The 27227-nt window shown below is 31.9% G+C and overlaps 1 protein-coding gene across 1 annotated transcript in view; it reads right to left on the bottom strand.

Annotated features, from left to right (window-relative positions):
* The window catches only part of LOC126887777 (uncharacterized), a 298854-nt gene that overhangs the window by 12850 nt on the left and 258777 nt on the right, over positions 1-27227 (bottom strand). The window contains exon 5 of the mRNA XM_050655583.1: positions 18060-18692. Within this exon, the coding sequence (XP_050511540.1) occupies positions 18060-18692 (633 nt within the window). The remainder of the gene's footprint in view (positions 1-18059; positions 18693-27227) is intronic.

Here is a 27227-nt window from a genome sequence, read left to right on the forward strand (position 1 = left end):
CAATGACTCAGTCACATTCGAACAATTTTTGAACATCCAGCAAGAGGAAGAGGAAGAAGATGAAATCGAAGAAGACTTGACTATTGAAGTAGACTTTCAAGAATATGAATCTGATTAAAATATCTAAAGAAATCAAAACAATAGTTAACCTAATAATCAATAGCAATATCAATAATCAATATCAATAATAAGGTAATATCTAGAACTTGACCGGTATTATTTTCTTAAATTATCCTAAAATTGTCAAAACAGTTAGTGGAGTAGGCATATAGGAGAAATCACGGTAAAAAAAACGCACCGAGTACACTAACTCACAGGTGGTGTGGAAACGTGGGCATATCATGATGTATAATGTGACTCTTAGAATCGCGATATCTCAGGAATGGCAACTCTTAGGAAAAAAATAGTAGGGACTATTTTTGTACAGAATTTTAAGATATACAACTTTGGTTTAAGGTTCTTTTTTGATAAAACTTACCGTTTTCGAAAAAATCCAAAAAATATCAAATTTTGACCTTTGATCCCGAATAACTTTTGTTGCACACATGGGATCGATAGGGACTTTTAAAACTTTATTTGTTATGGTACACCCTAGCTCTCCACCAAAATTTGGTTCTCCGGCAATTTTTGTTATTTCAAATGTCTATATAGACCGGGTTATTAAATAAAAAAATCAAAAGAAATAGGACTAAAAATAATACTAGCAACAACCAAATGCCTAACAAATAAATCTCCAAATATAACAGAAGATGTAATTCAGGACAGGGGTAGAGGGTAGTTTTATGTTCTCGGTTGAGGATATATTTACTTCAGGGATGAGACCATGCCCACGTGAGCCATAATTGTCTCCCAATCTCCTGGTACCTGGGAAGAAATTGTTGTCCTAGACCCATTTTCGCACTTAATTACCAAAGTTTCATTCCGTAATTTCGGGCAGCAATATCAGTACCAATATAGAATGCAAGGAAAATGATCCTGGATCGTTTAATGGCTTTGAGGCTGCGATGAAGTATGCATCGGGAAACTACTCCCTTATTCTTTCCTAGTGTAATCATCATGACAATTGATATGCAAGATAAGATCCTCAGTTCCTGGCAGACTTTTGATTTGTCAGAGGGTGCTAAGAATCCCCGGGATATATTTAGCAATCTGAACATGGAACGTAAGAACTTTTTTCAAGCTTGTTGGTAAATTACATAATTTAGAAAAATAAATGGCCAGGCTGAAAATCGATATACTTAGAATTAGTGGTATCAGGTGACCAGGTAATGGTAAATGCTCTATAAGCAATCGGATGCTGTAATACTCTGGAAGCGGCAATCAGCAAACTCTTTAAAAGAGAGCCAGAATTTTGGTGGATAAAATTACCACTAGATAAATCACCAGCATTATTCCGATATCAAAAAGAGTTACAACTTCATACCTAAAAGTTAAAATGAATGTAGGGCAAGTCTATGTACCTACAGCTTAAAGTGAAGACAATGATACCCAAGAATGTTACGATCATATTGGGCAAGTCTTAAAATATGTTAAAAAATATGCTAAAAAATATGTCAAATTTATTATTTATGATTTCAATGCCAAATATGATACGATTTCAATGCTAAAGTAGGCAATGAGGAATGCGAAGATTTGATTGGAGACAATGAGAAAAGAGAAAGGAAAAAAGAACTAGAAATTTTATATATAATATTATAATATAACATTTATAGAAACATTATAAATAAGTTAAAATATTATATTAATGAAAAATAAATAATACTTAATCCCTTCCTACACTCAAAACAGAAAAGAAGAAGAGGAAAGAAGATGGAAACAAATATATAATATTAGTAATATTAAGGCAGACCTTAAAAGCAGAAAAGTAGAAGATTAAAAGACTGATGTATAGAATAGAACAAAATGGAAAAATATAATAAAGAATTGTAGAGATGTGCTAAATAAAAAAGTGATAAAAACATAGGTGTTTACGAAATACAAAGATATTTAATGATCATATCAAAGCAGATAGTGCAGGAAACAATCACGATATGATAAATTGAAGAAAACTTTGAGAAAAGAGATTATGTGCATATAGAAAGGATGATATGCAGTCAAACAAACGTAAATCAATACCTTTGGTGGTTCCTGAGGAAGATGCTCCGGGGAAAACCTCACATCTTTGTTAACGTGCTAAAAACAGTTAAAATGTTTTAAAATAATTACATACTTTAAAATAAAATTTAAAAATATGTATACAGGGTGTTTCATTAATAATTGTCAATATAGTAACTGGAGAGACCTTAGCACAAAATACGAAGATTTAACCTAAAACACTTAAATAAAATGTGGTTCCTTACTGAGTTACAGGGTGTTTTATCTGAAAATTTAAAAATTATTTTTGCTCAGCATTTTAAAACTATTCAACGCATCCTTTTCATACTTGTCAGGAAGTATAGGTACTGTACAATCTACTAAATTATGTTAAACACACGTTTCTGGCTATTACCAGAGTCTTACGACAGGGGATGGTGAATGGTTGACCCTTCTCAAATTCTACGCAACTAGAGGAATTACTATTTTAGTACCATTTTTAGATTCTCCAATACTTTCTACGTAAATAACATACTCTTCTTTGGTAACGATAAAGTCATTCGTTTTCGAGATATTTGAAGTTAAATATGAAACGGCACAATTATTTTGATTAATTTATGATATGATTCATATGATTAAAATTTAAAAAATATTTGTACCCAGTACTTTAAAATTATTTGGCGTATCATTATTATACTTGGCAGAAAGGGTAGGTACTGTACACCCTACACTAAATTATGATAAAGAAACGTTTCTAGCTACTACCAGAGGCGTACGATATGGGATAGTGGCTGGTTGACCCTTCCCAAATCCTACGCCACTGACGAAATTGCTATTTTAGTGTAATTTTTGATTTTCCAATACTTTTTATGTAAATAATATACTGTTTATTCGTAACGATAAAATGATTAGTCTTCGAGATATTTGAAATTAAACATGAAGCAACACAATACATTAATCAAAATAACCGTGTCGTTTCATTTTTAACTTCAAAGATCTCGAAAACTAATGAATTTATCGTTACGAATAAAGAGTATATTATTTTCATAGAAAGTATTGGAGAATCCAAAAATTGAACTAAAATAGCAATTTCGCCAGTGGCGTAGAATTTGGAAAGGGTTAACTATTCACTTTCCCCCGTCGTACGCCTCTGGTAATAGCCAGAAACGTATGTTTAACATAATTTAGTAGATTGTACATTACCTATATTTCCTGCCAAGTATGAAAAGGATACGTTGAATAGTTTTAAAATGCTGAGCAAAAATATTTTTTAAATTTTTAGATAAAACACCCTGTAACTCAGTAAGGAGCCACATTTTATTTAAGTGTTTTAGGTTAAATCTTCATATTTTGTGCTAAGGTTTCTCCAGTTAGTATATGGACAATTAATAATGAAACACCCTGTATAGTTTTATTAAATTTTATTTTTTATTTCGGGAAAAATTTTAAGAATCCACACGAAAATAATTACTTTTAATACAAAGTACTAAAATTATATTTTAATTAAAATTAATTTTTATTTTTATTAAATATGGTCTTTTTTTAGATTTTATTAACCTCTCGTTTATTTTAAGTTTTAATTCCTCCTTTCTCACCCTGACAGCTTTATAAATTACAGAATTTGATTTTTTAGAGCATGGACACAGCTTCAAAAGGGCGATTTTGAAAGTTAAAAAGTCTTTGTTGCTTCACAAACTGCAAAATAAGGTATCTAAAATAGTTGTTATTTGTTAATAACTATTATTAAAATTAATTTAGACCTTTGGTATTTCACTCAAAGTTGTGTATTGTGGTACTTAACAAACTCTCAAAATTTCAAACCTGATCCATCAATTAATTTAAAATTTATTCTAGTTGTTTATTAGGCTATTGATTATGTATTTTAGAAAGGAACTATAACGTTGACGGGATTTTATTGTTTTATATAGTCAATGGACCTCTAAATATGAAAAAACCGCGGAGTGCTACCATTTAAAGGGGTGCGTTTTTGATAAAGGGGTGAATTAGTCCCTAGGCACAGGGCGAATTAGGGAGAGTTCTATGCCCTTTTGGTGCAAACACATCTATATGAAAATTATTCCAGGTTAAATGTACCATCTAAATATCACATTTTTAAGTCAAAAATACTTTTGTTTACAAAAATATATTCAAAAGAAAAGCAGAAAAAAACACGAAAGATAGCAATTTTGTTTTTTGTCCCATAACCTTTTTCCACGGGGATATAGGTATAGGCATTAATTCACAGAAAAAAATCTTCCATCATTCCTCTTGAAAATGCCGTTTGTTAAAAGTCCCTGTAATTTATATTTTCCAAAATATAATTTTTCAAATTTCAACACTCACAGCGATTTTGGGACATATACCATATTACTTCGCAAATATTGTTCTGTTACTTTTTTTTACGCATCTCTAGGTATATGCACTGGTACATTTAGTAGAAAGAGAAGTCACTTACCTTCAAAATGGTGTATCGTTTTTATACGATAAAATTTTATTTATCAATCAACAGTATAATAGGCCTTGGGCCCGCATATACAATTATTATTTATGACCACACCGTTGAAACTTTTTGTACTTGTTATTTGGGTGGAGTCGGACAAATTTTGAGCTTGGCGCATTATGGTAGTGGGGCGTTTGTCTGTCAAGCGGTGACGAAGTTGTCAATTTTATGCAAGAAAAAAATTTATTACCACATTGGTCATTCTATTTTAATCAATGGATTTTATCATATAAACAACGAAAACAATTTTGTCGGACAAAAATATTGGGGCATATGACGCGTCGGACACGCTAAATATGTCAAATTTATGAAAATAATAAATTTATTACCACATCGGTACTTTTAACGGTATCTATCATAAAACCTTTTTACAATAATGTGGTAACCTTGTCGGACAATTTTCACGGGGCATATGCGCAGTCGGACGCACCGAAGATGTCAATTTCCTGAAAATTTTTTATTTATTACCACAGATGTCATTTTTATTTTGTACTGTTCTTTTACATGTGTAATGCATATTGGATCACTTGTCGGACAAAAATAATGGGGCGTTTTGGTACAATTAAAAGAAGAAGTAATTTTTATGCATACAGGGTGTTTGGTAAAGAATGGGCCATAGCTTAACCTCAGGTTCCTGAGGTTAAAATAGGCCGATTTAAGCTAACTTACCTTAGTACAAAGTTTATAATAGCCGAGATACAGGGTGTCAAAGTTAAACTTTTTTTTTATTTATTATTTAATATTTCCTGATAGGTATGAGATAACAACATGAAATTTTATATTTGGAGGTTTCTTGGGTCGAGAAATCTAAATTCCTTACCAAAAATTATGCATTGCCCAGAGGGCGCCACATATGCCTTTCAGCACTCATTTATTACGTTCAATTTTTTTTATCCCTCACTCTGTATAATTTTGACATTAAAATTTTTATTTTCCTATTAGTTTTACTTAATAAAGGTATACTTCTTTCATCTTCCTAAACTCAACCGTTTTCGAGATAAACGCATTTTAAATATGCGATACACCATCATTTTTAGCATAATATCATTGAAGTTACACCCGAAAAATAACTTAAAATTTATGAAAATAATAAATTTATTACCACATGGATAATTTTAACGGTATCTACCATAAAACCTTTTTACAATAATGTGGTAACCTTGTCGGACAATTTTCACGGGGCATATGCGCAGTCGAACCCGCCGAAAATGTCAATCTCCTGAAATTTTTTTATTTATTACCACAGATGTTATTTTTATTTTGTACTGTTTTTTTACATGTGTAATGCATATTGGATCACTTGTCGGACAAAAATAATGGGGCGTTTTGGTACAAATTAAAAAAAATTAATTTTTATACATTTTTGACTTCATATTAAATTACGTATTTTTCGGCTCATATTACCCGTATGCGCGCCAATGGTGAATATTAAATTCTTAACTGTAGTTAAAAATGTGCAATAACTACCTCTTAAAACCCACCAAATTTCATTTGCATATCTCAACTGGTTTTAAAGCAATAAATAAATCGTCAGTTTGTCAGAAAAACTTCAACACCCCCTATCTCGGAAACGATGCATTTGTGGACATACGTTTTTCTCGTAAAGCAAACTGACTTTATTCTGTCATGCACAATTACTCCTTAAAGTTTGCCATTTAAAAACACACTTTGTCTATGAAAAACATGGCTAGTTATTAAAGTCCTTAACTTTTTTATTATCCAACATAAACGAATGAATGAAAAAACTGAATGTTGAGAAGGAATGAGGCTATAGTTAGGTATTAATTTTAGTATTTTATAGATGCTAGAATATTCCACGGGGTGATGCGAACTTTGAGAAAAAACATTTTTCCCTTTTTAAATAGAAATTGAATAAAATTTCTGAGATCGGTAACTTTTGAATGGTATATACAATTTTCAAAATTACAATGGGATAAGACAGGGAGATTCCCTGAGTCCTCTGTTGTTCAACCTGATCATGGACGAAATAATAAAAAAAGTAAGAACAAAAAAAGAATACCAAATGGGAGAAAAACCACTTAAAATAATCAGCTATGCAGACGACGCAATACTAATCTCTCAAAGTGAAGATGATTTACAACGTATGCTGCACGAATTTAATATAACCGCTAGAAAATTTAACATGTAAATTTCCCTAAAAAAGACTAAATGCATGGTTATAACAGCAGATCTAATAAGGTGTAAATTAGAGCTGGAGGGTCAAATAATAGAACAAGTCATGGATTTTAAATATCTAGGCATCACACTATGCAGCTACGGAAAGCTCGAAACAAAAGTGGAAGATCAGGTGAATAAAGCAAACAGAGCCGCAGGTTGCCTGAATGAAACAATATAGAGAAATGAAAACATCAGAAAAGAAGTGAAAGGCAGAATTTACAAAAGAGTCATCAGACCAATAATGACATACGCGGCAGAAACACAACCTGATACAGAAAGGACAAAAAGAATGCTATAGAAACAGCAGAGATGAAAACATTGCGAAAAATCGATGGTAAGACGCTGTGGGATAGAGCTAGAAGTGCAGATATATGAAGGAGATGCAAGGTGGACAACATTAATAACTGGGTGAAACAGAGGTGTAACCAGGATGATCCTTAGGGGGAGTTACGTCTACTTGAAGGTCTCTGGGGGTATGGAATAATAATTGTGTTAAGCGTATAGAGCTCAAAGTACATCCAAAAGGGGGGTTATAACCCCCAAAACCACCCCCTGGTTACGCCTATGGGGTGAAAAGCAGAAGAGTAGAATGGAACGACCACATAAGCCGAATGACAACAAATAGAGTAGTAAGGACGGTCAGAGAAGGTTCCCCAATAGGAAGACGATCAGTGGGAAGACCACGAAAAAGGTGGAATGACAACTTACTGGAGGCACATTGAAAAACAGACAGAGTAATGTCTATATAAAAGGAAGAAGAAGAAGAAGAAGAAGAAGAAGAGAAGAATTTTCAAAATTAAACATGCTTTGGAAAGGTAATGTTCAGTACTAAAGGAAGCTGTAAAGTCGGACTTAAATTTTCTAAATTTTTGGGAGTTTTGGGGACGAGAACGAAAAACAGACTCTAAATGGGACGTAAAATCCACACCCTTGGACCAAAATGGATGGTGGACATATATCTCTTTTCCTATATTTTAAGATTGGATTTGGCCCAATTTTTTCAATTCAGTCACATTTAGAAAATCGAAAATTTCTTGTATAATATAGTGTCGCATGTACGGGAACAGCCGTTCTCTGGGATATAAAAAAATAATAAGCATCAAGGAGACTAAAGCGAACTATAAACAATTTTTCTCGGTTAGATCTACATAGATCAAACTGAAAATTTGTAGAAATACACCTTATAATATTTATAAGGACGTAACGTAGAGAACATTCCTTCTTCTTCTTCTTTCTCATAATCCTTAGTGCCCTTCAGGGCGTCGGATGTCGGGTTCCGCCTTGTAGAGAACATTCTAAAATTTTAAAAAAAATTTCCGAAATTTTCCCTCTTGTCGGAAAATCTTTTTGGAAAATTTTGTGTACAATTCTTTGTCATGCCCTTTTAAGTGTAGTACTTAGCGTGTGTACCAATTTTTAGCTAAATCGATTCAAAAGTAACCGAGAAACACTGTTTTAAATTTTTTTTGATAATACCTCTTCGTCGATAGCCTAAAAGAATTAAGATTTCTGTTAGTTTGCCCCAACATTTTTGTCAGACAATTATATTTTTTGTTTAAGAATAACTTGTAACCTACTACTTTTGTCGGAAAAATGGTTGTAAAGATAAGGGATGCACGAACCCAGCATAATTTGAAAGTATACTTTACTAATAAAAATAAATTTTTTGTCCGACTGTCGAGTTGCCCCAATATTTTTGTCCGACACTTCGATTTTTTGATTAAGAATATAATTACTTATAACCTACTAATGTTGTCGGAAAAATGGTTTTAAAGGTAAGGGTTGCACGAACCCAGTAAGGTTCAAAAGACAGTTTATTAATAAAAATTAAATTTTTTGTCCTACTTTGGATTTGACCCAATATTTTTGTCGGACACTTAGATTTTTTGATATGGAATATAACTACTTATAACCTGATACTTGTGTCGGAAATTCTTTTTTATTTCGAGAAAAAAAACTACAGAACGATGTTTGTCGTTGTTCAAGGAGTATGTACACAAATTATCAGATCACAATTTTTCTAAAATTTTCCCTCTTGTCGGAAAATTTTTTAAGAAAATTTTGGGTTCCGATCTACGTCATACCCTTTTAAATGCTTTACTAAGTGTGTGTACCAATTTTCAGCTAAATCGATTCAAAAGTAACCGAGAAACACTGTTTTAAAATTTTTTTTTGATAATACCTCCTCGTCGATAGCCTAAAAGAATTAAGTTTTCTGTTCGTTTGCCCCAACATTTTTGTCAGACAATTATATTTTTTGTTTAAGAATATAATTACTTGTAACCTACTACTTTTGTCGGAAAAATGGTTGTAAAGATAAGGGATGCACGAAGCCAGCATAATTTGAAAGTATGCTTTATTAATAAAAATAAATTTTTTGTCCGACTGTCGAGTTGCCCCAATATTTTTGTCCGACACTTTGATTTTTTGATTAAGAATATAATTACTTATGATCTACTAATGTTGTCGGAAAAATGGTTTTAAAGGTAAGGGTTGCACGAACCCAGTAAATTTTAAAAGACAGTTTATTAATAAAAATTAAATTTTTTGTCCGACTTTGGATTTGACCCAATATTTTTGTCGGACACTTAGATTTTTTGATATAGAATATAACTACTTATAACCTGATACTTGTGTCAGAAATTTTTTTTAATTGGAAAAAAAAAACTACAGAACGATGCTTGTCGTTGTTCAAGGAGTATGTAAGCAAATATCAGATCACAATTTTTCAAAAATTTTCCCTCTTGTCCGAAATTTTTTTGGGAAAATTTTGGGTACAGCGCTACGTCATACCCTTTTAAATGTTTTACTTAGTGTGTGTACCAATTTTCAGCTAAATCGATTCAAAAATAACCGAAAAAATCTGTTTTAAAATATTTTTGGATAATACCTCCTCGTCCCTAGCCTAAAAGAATTAAGTTTCCTGTTCGTTTGCCCCAACATTTTTGTCAGACAATTACATTTTTTGTTTAAGAGTATAATTACTTGTATCCTACTACTTTTGTCGGAAAAATGGTTGTAAAGATAAGGGATGCACGAACCCAGAATAGTTTAAAAGTATAGTTTATTAATAAAAATTAAATTTTTTGTCCGACTTTGGATGTGCCCCACTATTTATGTCGGGCACTTAGAGTTTTTGATTTGAAATATAACTACTTATAACCTGATACATGTGCTGAAAATTTTTTTTTAATTGGAGAAAAAAAATACAGAACGATGTTTGTCGTTGTTCAAGGAGTATGTACACAAATTATCAGATCACAATTTTTCTAAAATTTTCCCTCTTGTCGGAAAATTTTTTAAGAAAATTTTGGGTTCCGATCTGCGTCATACCCTTTTAAATGCTTTACTTAGTGTGTGTACCAATTTTCAGCTAAATCGATTCAAAAGTAACCGAGAAACACTGTTTTAAATTTTTTTTTTGATAATACCTCCTCGTCGATAGCCTAAAAGAATTAAGTTTTCTGTTCGTTTGCCCCAACATTTTTGTCAGACAATTATATTTTTTGTTTAAGAATATAATTACTTGTAACCTACTACTTTTGTCGGAAAAATGGTTGTAAAGATAAGGGATGCACGAACCCAGCATAATTTGAAAGTATACTTTACTAATAAAAATAAATTTTTTGTCCGACTGTCGAGTTGCCCCAATATTTTTGTCCGACACTTTGATTTTTTGATTAAGAATATAATTACTTATAACCTACTAATGTTGTCGGAAAAATGGTTTTAAAGGTAAGGGTTGCACGAACCCAGTAAGATTCAAAAGACAGTTTATTAATAAAAATTAAATTTTTTGTCCTACTTTGGATTTGACCCAATATTTTTGTCGGACACTTAGATTTTTTGATTTGGAATATAACTACTTATAACCTGATACTTGTATCGGAAATTTTTTTTTATTTCGAGAAAAAAAACTACAGAACGATGTTTGTCGTTGTTCAAGGAGTATGTACACAAATTATCAGATCACAATTTTTCTAAAATTTTCCGTCTTGTCGGAAAATTTTTTAAGAAAATTTTGGGTTCCGATCTACGTCATACCCTTTTAAATGCTTTACTTGGTGTGTGTACCAATTTTCAGCTAAATCGATTCAAAAGTAACCGAGAAACACTGTTTTAAAATTTTTTTTTTGATAATACCTCCTCGTCGATAGCCTAAAAGAATTAAGTTTTCTGTTCGTTTGCCCCAACATTTTTGTCAGACAATTATATTTTTTGTTTAAGAATATAATTACTTGTAACCTACTACTTTTGTCGGAAAAATGGTTGTAAAGATAAGGGATGCACGAACCCAGCATAATTTGAAAGTATACTTTACTAATAAAAATAAATTTTTTGTCCGGCTGTCGAATTGCCCCAATATTTTTGTCCGACACTTTGATTTTTTGATTAAGAATATAATTACTTATAACCTACTAATGTTGTCGGAAAAATGGTTTTAAAGGTAAGGGTTGCACGAACCGAGAAAGGTTTAAAAGACAGTTTATTAATAAAAATTAAATTTTTTGTCCGACTTTGGATTTGACCCAATATTTTTGTCGGACACTTAGATTTTTTGATTTGGAATATAACTACTTATAACCTGATACTTGTGTCGGAAATTTTTTTTTATTTCGAGAAAAAAAACTACAGAACGATGTTTGTCGTTGTTCAAGGAGTATGTACGCAAATATCAGATCACAATTTTTCTAAAATTTTCCCTCTTGTCCGAAATTTTTTTGGGAAAATTTTGGGTTCCGATCTACGTCATACCCTTTTAAATGCTTTACTAAGTGTGTGTACCAATTTTCAGCTAAATCGATTCAAAAGTAACCGAGAAACACTGTTTTAAAATTTTTTTTTGATAATACCTCCTCGTCGATAGCCTAAAAGAATTAAGTTTTCTGTTCGTTTGCCCCAACATTTTTGTCAGACAATTACATTTTTTGTTTAAGAATATAATTACTTGTAACCTACTACTTTTGTCGGAAAAATGGTTGTAAAGATAAGGGATGCACGAACCCAGCATAATTTGAAAGTATACTTTACTAATAAAAATTAAATTTTTTGTCCGACTGTCGAGTTGCCCCAATATTTTTGTCCGACGCTTTGTTTTTTTGATTAAGAATATAATTACTTATAACCTACTAATGCTGTCGGAAAAATGGTTGTAAATAAAAAAATTTCAGGAAATTGACATCTTCGGCGCGTCCGACTGCGCATATGCCCCGTGAAAATTGTCCGACAAGGTTACCACATTATTGTAAAAAGGTTTTATGATAGATACCGTTAAAATTATCGATGTGGTAATAAATTTATTATTTTCATAAATTTGACATATTTAGCGTGTCCGACGCGTCATATGCCCCAATATTTTTGTCCGACAAAATTGTTTTCGTTGTTTATATGATAAAATCCATTGATTAAAATAGAATGACCAATGTGGTAATAAATTTTTTTCTTGCATAAAATTGACAACTTCGTCACCGCTTGACAGACAAACGCCCCACTACCATAATGCGCCAAGCTCAAAATTTGTCCGACTCCATCCAAATAACAAGTACAAAAAGTTTCAACGGTGTGGTCATAAATAATATTTGTATATGCGGGCCCAAGGCCTATAAGGTTGTATGACTATTTTTAAGCAAGATAAGGTTTTTCAAAATTTTATACTTTTAATTATTTTTGATATATTTTAAGATTATTTTTAAATGTCTCATTATAACTTTTTTTATTGTACATTTAGGTATACATATATATTATGCACTAAAAAAGAATGCTTATTTTCTTTACTTTAAAATGGTGTACTGTAAAAAATTCTATGACTATTTTTAAACAAGATATTTTTTACTTTATCGTACTATATACGTAGTATAGTATAATAGATAAAGTTATAGGATCGTGCAAAAAAATTTTTTTCAGATTTCACTTTTTTTCGACGTTTTGAGTCCCGCTGAGTCTAAAAAGCAAATAAAAAAAAACATGTACGTACGTACGTATGTCGCCACCGCCCAGCAAAAACTACTGGACCGATTTTGATGAAATTCGGTATGAGTAAGTTTAAGAGAATTTTGTCGAGAAACTAAGCTTTTAAAAAAAACCTCTCAAAGGGGAGCCGAAATAGGGGGGTTATTTAGGGCCCATTTTTGCAAATTTTTACCGAAATGAATGAAATTCAACTCAAAGTAAGCTCATCTATAGTTAAATAAAAATACGGAATTTGACATTTCCAAATTCAAAATGGCGGCCAACATGGCCGACCGCTCACCCGACACATTTCGCTACCTATCTAAAAACTTGTTTAAGATAAGTTTAATTTGAAAACGTTGTTATATAGCTTAAAGATGGGGCTATAAGAAGAATGTTATCGTTTTTCAGAGAAAGTTACGGGTTGCCTATATTTAAGGGGTCAAAATTTGACATAAATTTGAACTAGATTTTCTCAAAAATGGCTCCAAGGAATTTTTTTATTTTTTGATATGTTTTTGATATCCTATCGCTAAATTGAATGACATTAGTCAGATTTCTTAACTCCCTATAGGAGGCGAGTTATGTATTTTTTATAAAAAAATGTTTGAGTGCCCGTAACTTCCTTCATAATAGAAACTTAAATTTTAAATTTTGCAGACCTATATGGTACTTTATTATCTATTATCACAATAAATTTTACTAAAAATATGGCTTCCGGTTGAACCGGAAATGAATAAAAAATCTTAATCTTTTTAGATGCGCCCTGTATATTTTTACATATTTTGAAAGAATGCAAAATTACCTTTCCAATGACATAAAATTCGTTGCTGTACCTCAAAAACTCGAAAAGTTACGGTAAATAGAAATTTTGCTATAATCTTAAGTGTGTCCTCTCTCACGCGATCATAGCAGAGCATTATTGTAGGGCACTCAATGAGGGTATTTGGCTCCGAATTCTATCCTACTACATTGATGTACTTATATTTTCACATTAAGTAGGGAATAGCTCAAGAAACAAAATCTACCCTATATACTATGGCGCTTTTATCTTGGGGCGGTTCCCACTTCTTCAAGGGGGTGGAAAATTTGTTGGTCAAAATAAGCACGGAAGTGGCTAAAGAACCTATGTCTAAGCAAAAACTGGTCTATACTTTTTTTTGAGAACTCAATACTTTTTGAGTTATGCGTAGTTGAAAATTGGCCATTTTCATTGAAAAATGACACCGTTTCGGACTGATTTTTTGTGAATACCTTAAAAACTATGCATCGAACTAAAAACACTATATAAAACATTATTTAGATTATAAATAATAAAGAGATTCGTTCATTCGTAAATGTTGTATTTATAATACAAAAATAGATATGGTAGGTGAAAATAGTTTGTTTTTTGGTGCATGCTCAAATTGGTGTATTCAACTTAAAATAACAGAGGAACGGTAGGTTTTAGGTGTATAATGCTACCAACACCTTTTGTAGTGTTTGAAAAGGCCTTTAAAAAGAGCACCGTTAAATGTCGGTTACATACAAATTAAGCGAGATATGGTGTAAAAAAATATAAGACTAATGTACTTTAAGGAAAAATGAAAAGTATATACATTTAACTCCCCATCCAACATAATTTAAATGTATTGTTTTTCTTTTGCAATACCTTTTAATATAGTGTTACTTCTACTTTCAAAAAGTTGAACGAGTTTAAAATGAATGGTTTTTGTAGAAAATGTGATCAAATTATAGAATGAATTTTTAAATTTTCTTAAAAATCTTCCTTTTTCTACATGTAATTCGAAAATAAACATATTTCACCCCTGAGAATTGGTGGGAACCGCCCCCATGATAAAAGCGCCATAGTATATAGGATTGACTTTGAATTAGGAGATTGGACTACTCCCAAAATTTCCTTAAAATCCATGCAGTAGGATAGAATTCGGAGATAATATCTTGACTGGCATAATCGAAATAGAATGAAATGTAAATAATATAAGCTATTAATTTCTCAGAAAAATGAACTAATTTTAAATTCTAAAATATCAAAATAACGAGTAACTTTGTTATTTTTATAGAATGCCAGTATCTAGTACCATAACGATAATAGATCGGTACGATAAAGTTCTCGGGCGACCCTTCCGTCCAGCGTTTTTTTCAAAGTGTGACATATACACATGCAATAGGTCCCACTAAGTTGGAACCATATGGAAAACTTTTTTAGTAATAACTTTATGAAAAAAGGTATTCTTTATAAAATGCTCTGCATAGTCTAAAACCTAAGATGCAATCATCAGATATAAAATGTTATCAATAGTGTACGAGGTATGTTAAAAAATATGAATTTCGCTCAAGAGTAAAGTATCTTTATATTTCACAATATCGAAAAGTGTTATTAAGAAAAGTTATTTTGAATTAAAAGTTATGTTATAATATCCAATTATATTTATCTAATTAAAAAAAAAAAAATAAAAAATTTAATTTTTTTTTTTAAATTACGCATACCCTTGGATATCCTACGGATATATTGTTTAAAAATAGTCCTAGAATTTTTTGCAATACACCATTTTAAAGTAAAGAAAATATGCTTTTTTTATTTTACAATGTATATACATAAATGTACAAGGAAAAAGTCACAATGAGAAATTTAAAAAATAATCATAAAAAATATCAAAAATCATTAAAAGTATAAAATTTTGAAAAACCATATCTTGCTTAAATATAGTCATACAACCTTACACGATATACCATTTTAAAGGTAAGTGACTTTTCTTTCTAATAATATACATTACATACATATACCTAGAGATGCGTAGAAAAAAGTTACAGAATAATGTTTGCGAAGTAATATGATAAATGTCCCAAAATTGCTGTGAGTGTCGAAATTTGAAAAATCCTATTTTGGAAATTATAAAGCCGGAAACCCATTATGAACGCCCGGCACGGCACAGCCCGGCACGGCACAGCACAATCCGGCACGTCCAAAAATCCATTTGTAACGGCCGGCACCGGAAAAATGATCATTTGCCATGGAGACCTCGTCGGAAGAAGAGGTTATAATAGTAAGTGAAATTTGTGCTGACATTGAAACAGACGAAAATGCAAAATTACGACGGAAACATCGGTTTTGGGTTCACGAAATATTAAAAAAAGAAGAGAATATGGCGATTGTCATCATCTTTTCCCGCATAAAGATGATCCAAAATTTCTCAAATATTTTCGAATGTCTCAAAACAAATTTTATATTTCTATATTTCAATTTTAACTGATAGTATCACGAGGTTTTTCCTGGTTTTCCCTCGTGATTTACTATGAAATCTCTAACGCGAGAATTTCAGTGCCACCGTTGCATTTGGTTGTCTTTTTAAAGACAGATTACATGCTATGATTTTTTGTGGCGGATATTCTTGAGTTGGGATTGATTTCATGTAATCGAATGAACTATCTTTTAGTAAAGTCGTCCCAGGAACGCAACTCATCAATATTGGCAATATCATTTTAAAATCGTCTACTTTAAAATGTATAATACGTGTCTGAATTGCCGATATAAATGAGTCAGATTAAATAAATTATTAGAAGAATTTTTTACTAAGCAACAACATTTTTATTTATTTAGTATTATTTTGTATTTTGACAACGACACCCGACTTGGGCGTCGAAACGTTAATAAAATCATTTTTAGGTAAAATTGTGGCTTATTTCCCATTTAAATATACTTGATTAATATACTAAAATAGTATTTTGTATTTTGACAACGGCACCCGATTTGGGCGTCGAAACGTTAATAAAAATCATTTTTTAATAATATTGTGGCTTATTTCCCATTCTAAATAGTTAAAATTGTAAAAATGCCACAAGAAAATAGCTTCAGAACAACATCTATATTTCAATACAAACAACGCGCTTTCAATTAAAAAATCAACAATATATCTGCTTACTACCAACAATTATGACGCACTGGCGCCGACTGGCCGTTCAGGTCGTTCGACTTCAACGGATTTTATTCTCCTCGGAGAATTTTGGCCGTTCCGTTTGCGTGCTGGACTGTGCCGGGCCGAGCTGGCCGCTCATAATGGGTTACGTTGCATTTAAAACTATACAAATGAATTTGGACTGTTCTGTGCCGTGCCGGGCTGTGCCGTGCCGGGCGTTCATATTGGGTTTCCTGCTTAAATCGTAGAGACCTCTACTAAATGTCCTTTTAAAGAGCGAGGGAGGACGGAAGTTATTTTTCGCTGAAGTAACGCCTATACCTATATATTTTTGTAAAAAAAAGTATTTTTGACTTTAAAATGTGATATTTCGATAGTATATTTAACCTGGAATAATTTTCATGTAGATGTGTTTGCACCAAATGTGCATAGAACTCACCCTAATTCGCCTTGTGCCTAGGGACTAACTCACACCTTTCTTAAAAACGCACCCCTTTAAATGCTAGCACTCCGCAGTTTTTTTAAATTTAGAGCTTCATTGACGATATGAGAGAATAAAATCCCGTTAACGTTGTAGTTCCTTTTAGTTCTCTTACTTTAAACATAACCAATAGCCTATATCCCACATACCATTTAACATAAGACAGAAAATAAACTGAAATGCTAATAATTTTGTATTAGGATTTTCGACTATAATTATCTTTTTTTAATATATACTCATAGTATAACTCTTCCACTTTCGTTTGGAATCCCTATCTTCATTATTTTCTGTCTTATGTTATTGCAAAAAAGGTCTCTGGGATAAACAAATAAAATAACTTTTAAACTAATTGATGGATCGGTCTCATATTTTGAGAACTTTTTAAGTAACCCAATACCCAACTTTGGGTGAAATACCAAAATTCTAAGTTAATTTTATTAATAATTATTAACAAATATGATTTTGCCTTATTTTGCAGTTTGCGAAGCAACAAATTGACTTTTTAACTTTCAAAAATGTTCTAAAAAGTCAAATTTTGTAATTGTATGTCCACTATCTAGCTTTTTAACTGATTCGCTGCCTATCTAGAAGAATGCAACTCGGCTAGGAGCCATTTTGTTGAACGGCACCTGACTAAAGTAACCTTACCACTCGCTGGCACGTGAACGGCACCTGACTGAAGTAACCATATCACGCGCTGGCGCATGATCGGCAGCGAATGGGTTAATGGGGTACAAAAAATCGAAAAAATAGCGCTTTTTGCACTAACTTGTTAATAATTAAAGACGGCTCCGAACGTCCCAACGTCAGAACTCTTGACCGGAAACAGGTATGTTTTCTTTCTATAGGTCAACAATAACCAAAACAGTTATTATATACCTGGAATATTCAAAATAATGAGAAAATTTTACTTTTCTTCGCAATAATGACAAAATATAAATATAGAAACTGCCGTACTTACCGATTTGCTTTCACTGGCACTATCGGAACTTGAAATACTCTGTATATCATAAGTTAAGTCCAGAGCTTGCAGCTCGATGATGGAGTCCTCTCTCGGAGATTTATTTCCGTCTTCGCTAAAGCTGTTGGGCAAATGGATCTCCGGTATGGAGATCTTCGTAGCCGACTGAGGTAGCTCCTTGTATTCAGCGGTACTAGTACTAGGCAACGAATGATTAGGCGGTACTATGGAAACTTTCTTTTTACTTTTTCTATGGGAAGTCTTATCTACATTTACAAAATCCGAATCATGCGCACAATTAAACTTAGTCGCCAGATACCTATTGGATCCGTGTGGACATACGTTGGCTTTGAGCCGAGTCTTTTTTCGATTTCTAAAACAAGTAGACGGCACGGCACATAATAACACTCGAATTAGGCAACACAGTAGGCCGCAGGCTATGAGAGTAGGTCCGATGAGTCGTAGTTCTAAGGTTTTGAAGCCTTTCTCGCCGGTGCCCACGAAGAAGATGACACTCCCGATCGCGGTGGTTCCCAAACCGACGTAGAGAAGGGCGTTCGCGGCGGCGCTCTGGTGGTACACGCTGAAGAAGTCTTCTTCGTCCGAGCCGACGCCGTAGCTTGAATCGTGTATCTACAGACAAAAAACATTTTTTAGTTAGTCCGAAATAAAACAATAATAGGTTCATACAGGGTGAGGCAGATAAATGGCCTATTAGAAATATCTCGAGAACTACAGCCAACAGAATCATGAAAATTGGAATCAAGAGGGTTTGAAGAATGATCTATTTAACGAAAATATTTTTATCTATTTGCTACTTCCGGTTATACCGGAAGTTGCTTATAACTTCGTTTTTTTTTAATGGGACACCCTCTATATATAATTATATTATTATATGGGACACCCTCTATAATATAAATATATTTTTATATTTTTTGATTCTCTTCGATTTCTACTTTCTTAAAATATAGGGTTTTGTAATATTATACGAGGTAGTTTAAAAGATAATTACGTTTTTTTTTTATTAATTTAGTAGGAAATTTCACACCCTGTAGAATTGTAGTAATTTAACATCAAAAACTCTATTTATGTTCAAATGATTTTTAATATAGGCTGCTATTGTTAAAGCTTAGTATAGTTAAATATTGAATTTTAGTATACAGGGTTGGTCCAAACTCGGAATAAGTATTTTCTGAGTTTTCTTAAATAGAATACCCTGTATTTTAGTATTGTAATGGAATAATATTTTATGGTACTTTTTTATTTCTTAAGCATTCCCTATACCTAACTGCTTTAATTTGTGAGTTATTGGTGATTCAAGCCAAACATTAATCGCAACAAAAAATACGTGAACTTTTATTAAGTTGGCCGTGAAAATATTCAATCACAAATAATTTTTCGAAAATAAACACATATTAATCTAGACTGATCCTTAAAATTACCAATAAATGTTTGAACTATCAAAATACTTATGTAGTTAAGATTGTTGGTGCAAGTAACAATTAAGCACAAATTAAAGCAGTTAGTTATAGGGAATGCTTAAGAAATTAAAAAGTACCATAAAATATAATTTCATTACAATACTAAAATATAGGGTGTTCCATTTAAGAAAACTCAAAAAATACTTATTCCGAGTTTCGACCAACCCTGTATACTAAAATTCAACACTTAGCTATACTAATAATGTTTAAAAATAGTAGACTATATTAGAAATCATTTGAACATAAATATAGTTTATGATGTCAAACTATTACAATTCTAGGGGGTGTGAAAATTCCTACGAAATTAATAAAAAAACGTAATTATCTTTTAAATTACCTCGTATAATATTACAAAACATTTTATTACAATTACAATTACAATATATTTTAAGAAAGAAGACATCGAGGAGAATCCAAAATGTAAAAATATATAGGGTATCCCATTTAAAAAAATGAAGTTATAAGCAACTTCCGGTATAACCGGAAGTAGCAAATAGATGAAAATATTTTCATTAAAGAGATCACTCTACAAAATCCCTTCATTCCAATTTTCATGATTCTGTTGCCTTTAGTTCTCGAGATATTTCTAATAGGCCCTTTATCTGCCTCACCCTATACAATATGGTGCAAATGAAAGGAATAAATTCGTTATTTCGTATGCCGGAGACTATAAAGAAATATCCCGAAACAGGTCGATTTTTAATTTTAAATTATGATATTTTGGCATATTATACATATATATCATACTAGAGACGTCATCCATCTGGGCGTGATGACGTAATCGATGATTTTATTAAATTCGAATAGGGGTTGTCTGCTAGCTTGTTTGAAAGGTTATTCAATTCTCTATATAGTAATGTAAACCTTAACATAATTATATATACAGGGTGTCCAAAAATTTATTTTGAATTAAATTATTTGACATAAAAAAATGTATGTAATTTATTTAATTCAAAATACATTTTACTGCTGCCAGAAAACAGCAAAAAAATGTTTATTTGATAAATAACCATTGCTTTATGTTTAAGCTGCCCTCCACCTGCTTATTGGCAGTTTGAATATTCAATTAAGCGAAAAACAGTGTTTATTTGTAAAATAAGCATTTTTTTCTGTTTTCTAATAGCACTAAAATGTATTTTGAATTCAAATAACTTAGATACACTCTTCTTTTTGTGTAAATTAATTTAATTAATTTTTTTTTGACATCCTGTATACATAATGATACCAATATTTATATTATTATATGGTGAAATGAATAACCTTTCAAGTGAGCCAGCACACGAACCTATTCTCATTTAAAAAAATCATCGATTACATCATCACGACCGTATGGATGACGTCACTAGTATCATAAATATACAGTGTGTCGCATTTAAGATGAGACATCCCTATATTTCGGCTATAAAAATAAATACCGATTTGAAATTTTGCATAGTCATACAGGTTGCTGGTTCACATTTGTTAGATATTCAACTGAAATTTAAATTTTAAACGCGGGCTACTGCGAATCCACAAACAGGGTGTGACAGCCGAAATATAGGGGCATCTTCATTTTAAATGCGACACACTGTATATGTGTATATAAATAAAAAACGACCTGTTTCGGTATTTTTCTTTAAAGTCACCGGCTTACGGAATATCGAATTTATTCCTTTCATTTGCACCATACTGTATATGCAGGATATCAAATACATAATATTGCAACTTAGCATTTTAAGTTTCTTGTACAATAGTTCAATTACCACTATCAACACATGACGAAGTCTCAATAATATGAACACATGTTCGAGACGAATTTTAATTTCCACATAAAGCAACCCTTGTGGTGAAAACCAATGTTTAAGTACTATGGAGAAATTAAGTACCCATAAAAATTAATAGCTTGCTCGAATATAATACGCGTCACGCGTCAGGCGTCAGTCGATATTCAGATCTGCACTGCGCGTCAGAGAAAAGGGGCACTCCAAAAATAGGTCATTTTTGATGTCTCGTATCTCCTAAACCTGTTGTCCGATTTAGGTAATCTTTTTAATATGTTATGGCCTTATTCTTTAACAATATCGCTGTAGTAATATTGTTGCTAAACACGAAAAGTTTAATTGTGTATAGGGTGTACGAATCAAACTCTGTTTTTTTTTCAAAGTGGACACCCTGTGGAATATTCTAGCATTTATAAAATACTGAAATTAAAACCCAACTATAGCCTCGGGTTTTCGTAACAGTCTATTTTTTTATTCATTCGCTTATGTTGGATAATCCAAAGTTAGGTACTTTAACAACTAACCATGTTCTTCATAAGTACAGGGTGTTTCTAAATAAGTACGACAAACTTTAAGGGGTAATTCTGCATTAAAAATAAAGACAGTTTGCTTTATAATCGTATGTCCGCAAATGCTTCGTTTTCGAGATACGGGATGTTAAATTTTTTCTTACAAACTTACGATTTATTTATTGCTTTAAAATCGGTTGATATATGCAAATGAAATTTGGTGGGTTTTAAGACATAGTAATTGCACACTTTTTGACATACAATTAAGAATTTTATATTCACCATTGGCGCGCATACGGGTAATATGACCAATCATATTTGCTAAACATACCCATTTGCAAAACAGTTTTCTCATACCTAAATGTTTTTGTATAACAGTAAGAATGCTGTCGTTACTATCGTAACGTCGTTTAATAACTTTACTATCTCAGCTAACTCTTGCAACTTCACTTTGCGGTTTTCGTTAATAATTTTCAGTATTTTTTCGATGTTTTCGGGAATAACTGCATCGTTTGGACTTCCGGAGCGCTCAGTATCATTGGTATCGGTACGACCGCCTTTGAATTAAGTAAGCCATCGCGCATCGTTTAACGGTTTTAATCGATGGAACAGAGTCCCGGAAACACTTTAAACACAGCAACTCGGTAAATAATAACACTAACGACATGAACAATTTGACAGTAAGCTTTTGAAGGAATTCATAAATTATGTCTGTCTTTTCTCTATAAAAGAAAGTATGTCTTCAATTACACTATGAAATGAGATATCTCGTCTTTGGGTAAAGCCATTCTGACATCTAATTTAGATGGTAGAAAATAGACGTCTTCAAACAATATAGTTTCTACAGATAGTCCAGTGGACACGAAAATGCCACTTAACCTTTTTTTAATGGCATGGACTTTATGTTAATCAGTCAGTCACAACATGACTACTATATCAAGAAGAATAAATATTTAAACACCGTAAGTCCATAAAATATCAATGACGAAGAAAAATTAGTTCAGTAGCTATTGAGACGTAATTTAAGTACTGAAATAAAAAGATGGTACTAAGCTAAGGTAAGCTAATTATAGCCTCGTTTCAACATCATAGGTGTGTTCAAAAACGATCTAAAAAAATTTAAGTAATAACAATAAGAATAATACAAGAATAATAATTTAAGAATAATAATAAACAAGACGAAAACTGAATCTCTAAAAACCATATGGTAGGGGAGCCCAAGCGGGGATTTTTTCAGTTACGCGAGCGCGTCAGATTATTATATGGGGAGAAAACTGGTATCATGCAGATGTACCTCTACCATATATTGGCTCTTAACACAGGGACGTTCGTTAAGGGGGGCCCGAAAAAAATCTATCCTTAAAAATACTCGAAATTTTCAGATTAAGATAAGGTAAGTTAAGTACATGCAAAAGAGTGTATATTTCAAAAAATTTGACGATTTGAGCGGGGCGTAAGGAAATGGTCGAGTAAAAAAGTTCCACAAAAAAGCGAATATTTCGCGAAATGAACGTCAGATCAAAAACTAAGAAAATACATCTTCAATATTTTTCAAAAATCTATCGAAGGGTACCCCTCCACTCTCCGTGGGGGGGGGGGGATTTAAAATTTTAAATACAAACCCCGCGATATTTCGCAAAATGAATATCAGACCGAAAAACTGCAAAATACACTTTTAAAATGTTTTTGAAAAATCTATCGAATGGTACTTTAAAATCTAAAATGGGACCCCCAAATTTTTATTGCAGATTTGGATTCTTTACATAAAATAGACGGTGAATGGTTGAATAACATTAGATATGCAGATGTCACCATAGTTTTTGCCGATAATCTGAATTATTTACAGATATTAAAAAATCATATAACAGAAGTCAGCAACAGATACGGACTAGCTCTTAACATAAAGAAGACCAAATTTATGACAATTAGTAAAAAACCAATACTAAACGCCCAACTTACAATCAACCAACAAAATATCGAAAGAGTTCAGCAATATACATATCTGGGCACGAATTTAAATAGCCAATGGGACCACTCAACAGAAATTAAACAGCGAATAATAAAAGCGAAAGCAGCATACATTAGAATAAGACCCATTTTCAACAGTCGGGACATATCATTAAAAACAAAATACCGTCTGTTGAAATGCTACATATTCACAGCTGTTCTACGGAATGGAAGCGTGGAAACTAACTGCTGCATCTATGAATCGGCTCGAAGCTTTCGAAATGTGGTGTTATAGGCGCATCTTTCGTATATCCTGGGTTGACCGAATTACTAATGTGGAAGTCCTGCGTAGTATGGGAAAAGAATGTGAAATTCTCATAACCATCAAAACAAAAAAATAGAATATCTAGGACATGTAATGAGAAATCAATAACGTTACGGCCTTCTCCAACTGATTCTCCTAGGGAAGGTAAATGGTAAAAGATAACCGGGAAGAAGACGAATTTCCTGGCTTCAAAATTTACGAAAGTGGTGTAACACGACTACCACTGAACTGTTTCGCGCTGCGGTAAACAAAGTCAAGATAGCCATGATGGTCGTCAACATCCGGAACGGATAGGCACTTTAAGAAGAAGATGCTACTTACAACATTGTTTACACCTGTATACAGGGTGAGGCAAATAAAGGGCCTATTAGAAATATCTCGAGAACTAAAGGCAACAGAATCATGAAAATTTGAATTATGGGGTTTTGAAGGGTCATCTATTTCATGAAAATATTTTTATCTATTTGCTACTTTCGGTTATACCGGAAGTTGCTTATAACTTCGTTTTTTTTTAAATGGGGTATATTTTTACATTTTTGGATTCTCTTCGATGTCTTCTTTCTTAAAATATGAGGTTTTGGAATGTTATACAGGATATTTTAAAAGTTACGTTTTTTTATTAATTTCGTAGCAATATTCACACCCTGTAGAATTGCAGTAGTTTGACATCTAAAACTCTACTTATATTCAAATGATATAGTCTACTATTGTTAAGAATCATTAGTATAGCTAAATTTTTAATTTTAGTATACAGTGTTGGTCGAAACTTGGAATGAGTATTTTCGGAGTTTTCTTAAATGGAACACCATGTATTTTAGTATTGTAATGAAATGATATTTTATGGTACTTTTTTATTTCTTAAGCATTCCCTATACCTAACTTCTTTAATTTGTGCTAACTACGTAGGTATTTTGACAGCTAAACCATTATTGGTAATTTTAAGGATCAGCCTGGATTAATATGTATCTGGATTAATATGTATTTATTTCTGAAAAATTATTTGTGATTGAATTTTTTCACGGCCAACCTAATAAAATTTTACGTAGTTTTTGTTGCAATTAATGTTTAGATTGAATCACCAATAACTCACAAATTAAAGCAATTAGGTGTAGGGAATACTTATAAAATAAAAAAGTACCATGAAATATCATTTCATTACAGTACTAAAATACAGGGTGTTCCATTTAAGAAAACTCAGAAAATATTCATTTCGAGTTTCGACTAACCCTGTATACTAAAATTTCAAAATTAGCTATACTAATGATTCTTAACAGTAGTAGACTATATTAAAAATCACTTGAACGTAAGCAGAGTTTTTAATGTAAAACTATTACAATTCTACAGGGTGTGAATGTTGCTACGAAATTAATAAAAAAACGTAAATATCTTTTAAAATACCCTGTATAATATTACAAAATCTCACATTTTAAGAAAGAAGATATTGAGGAGAATCAAAAAATGTAAAAATATACAGGGTGTCCCATTTAAAAAAAACGAAATTATAAGCAACTTCCGGTATAACCGGAAGTTGCAAAGAGATGCAAATATTTTCATTTAATAGATAATCCTTCAAAACCCCTTCAGTCCAATTTTCATGATTCTGTTGCCTTTAGTTCTCGAGATATTTCTAATAGGCCAGTTATCTGCCTCACCCTGTATACAGGGTGAGGCAAATAAAGGGCCTATTAGAAATATCTCGAGAACTAAAAGCAACAGAATCATGAAAATTTAAATTAAGGGGTTCTGAAGAGTCGTCTATTTAATGAAGATATTTTCATCTATTTGCTACTTCCGGTTATACCGGAAGTTGCTTATAACTTCGTTTTTTTAAATGGGACACCCTGTATATTTTTACATTTTTGGATTCTCTTCGATGTCTTCTTTTTAAAAATATGAGGTTTTGTAATGTTATACAGGGTATTTTAAAAGATAATTACGTTTTTTTATTAATTTCGTAGCAACATTCACACCCTGTAGAATTGTAGTAGTTTGACATATAAAACTCTACTTACGTTCAAATGATTTTTAATATAGTCTGCTATTGTTAAAAATCATTAGTATAGCTAAATTTTTAATTTTAGTATACAGGGTTGGTCGAAACTCGGAACGAGTATTTTCTGAGTTTTCTTAAATGAAACACCCTGTATTTTATTATTGTAGTGAAATGATATTTTATGGTTCTTTTTTATTTATTAAGCATTCCCTATACCTAACTTCTTTAATTTGTGCTAACTACGTAGGTATTTTGACAGCTAAACCATTATTGGTAATTTTAAGGATCAGCCTGGATTAATATGTATTTATTTCTGAAAAATTATTTGTGATTGAATTTTTTCACGGCCAACCTAATAAAATTTTACGTAGTTTTTGTTGCAATTAATGTTTAGATTGAATCACCAATAACTCACAAATTAAAGCAATTAGGTGTAGGGAATACTTATAAAATAAAAAAGTACCAAGAAATATCATTTCATTACAATACTAAAATACAGGGTGTTCCATTTAAGAAAACTCAGAAAATATTCATTTCGAGTTTCGACTAACCCTGTATACTAAAATTTCAAAATTAGCTATACTAATGATTCTTAACAGTAGTAGACTATATTAAAAATCACTTGAACGTAAGCAGAGTTTTTAATGTAAAACTATTACAATTCTACAGGGTGTGAATGTTGCTACGAAATTAATAAAAAAACGTAAATATCTTTTAAAATACCCTGTATAATATTACAAAATCTCACATTTTAAGAAAGAAGATATTGAGGAGAATCAAAAAATGTAAAAATATACAGGGTGTCCCATTTAAAAAAAAACGAAATTATAAGCAACTTCCGGTATAACCGGAAGTTGCAAAGAGATGCAAATATTTTCATTTAATAGATAATCCTTCAAAACCCCTTCAGTCCAATTTTCATGATTCTGTTGCCTTTAGTTCTCGAGATATTTCTAATAGGCCAGTTATCTGCCTCACCCTGTATACAGGGTGAGGCAAATAAAGGGCCTATTAGAAATATCTCGAGAACTAAAAGCAACAGAATTATGAAAATTTAAATTAAGGGGTTCTGAAGAGTCGTCTATTTAATGAAGATATTTTCATCTATTTGCTACTTCCGGTTATACCGGAAGTTGCTTATAACTTCGTTTTT

The sequence above is a fragment of the Diabrotica virgifera genome, chromosome 7, assembly GCF_917563875.1.
Source record: "Diabrotica virgifera virgifera chromosome 7, PGI_DIABVI_V3a".
NCBI lineage: Eukaryota > Metazoa > Arthropoda > Insecta > Coleoptera > Chrysomelidae > Diabrotica > Diabrotica virgifera.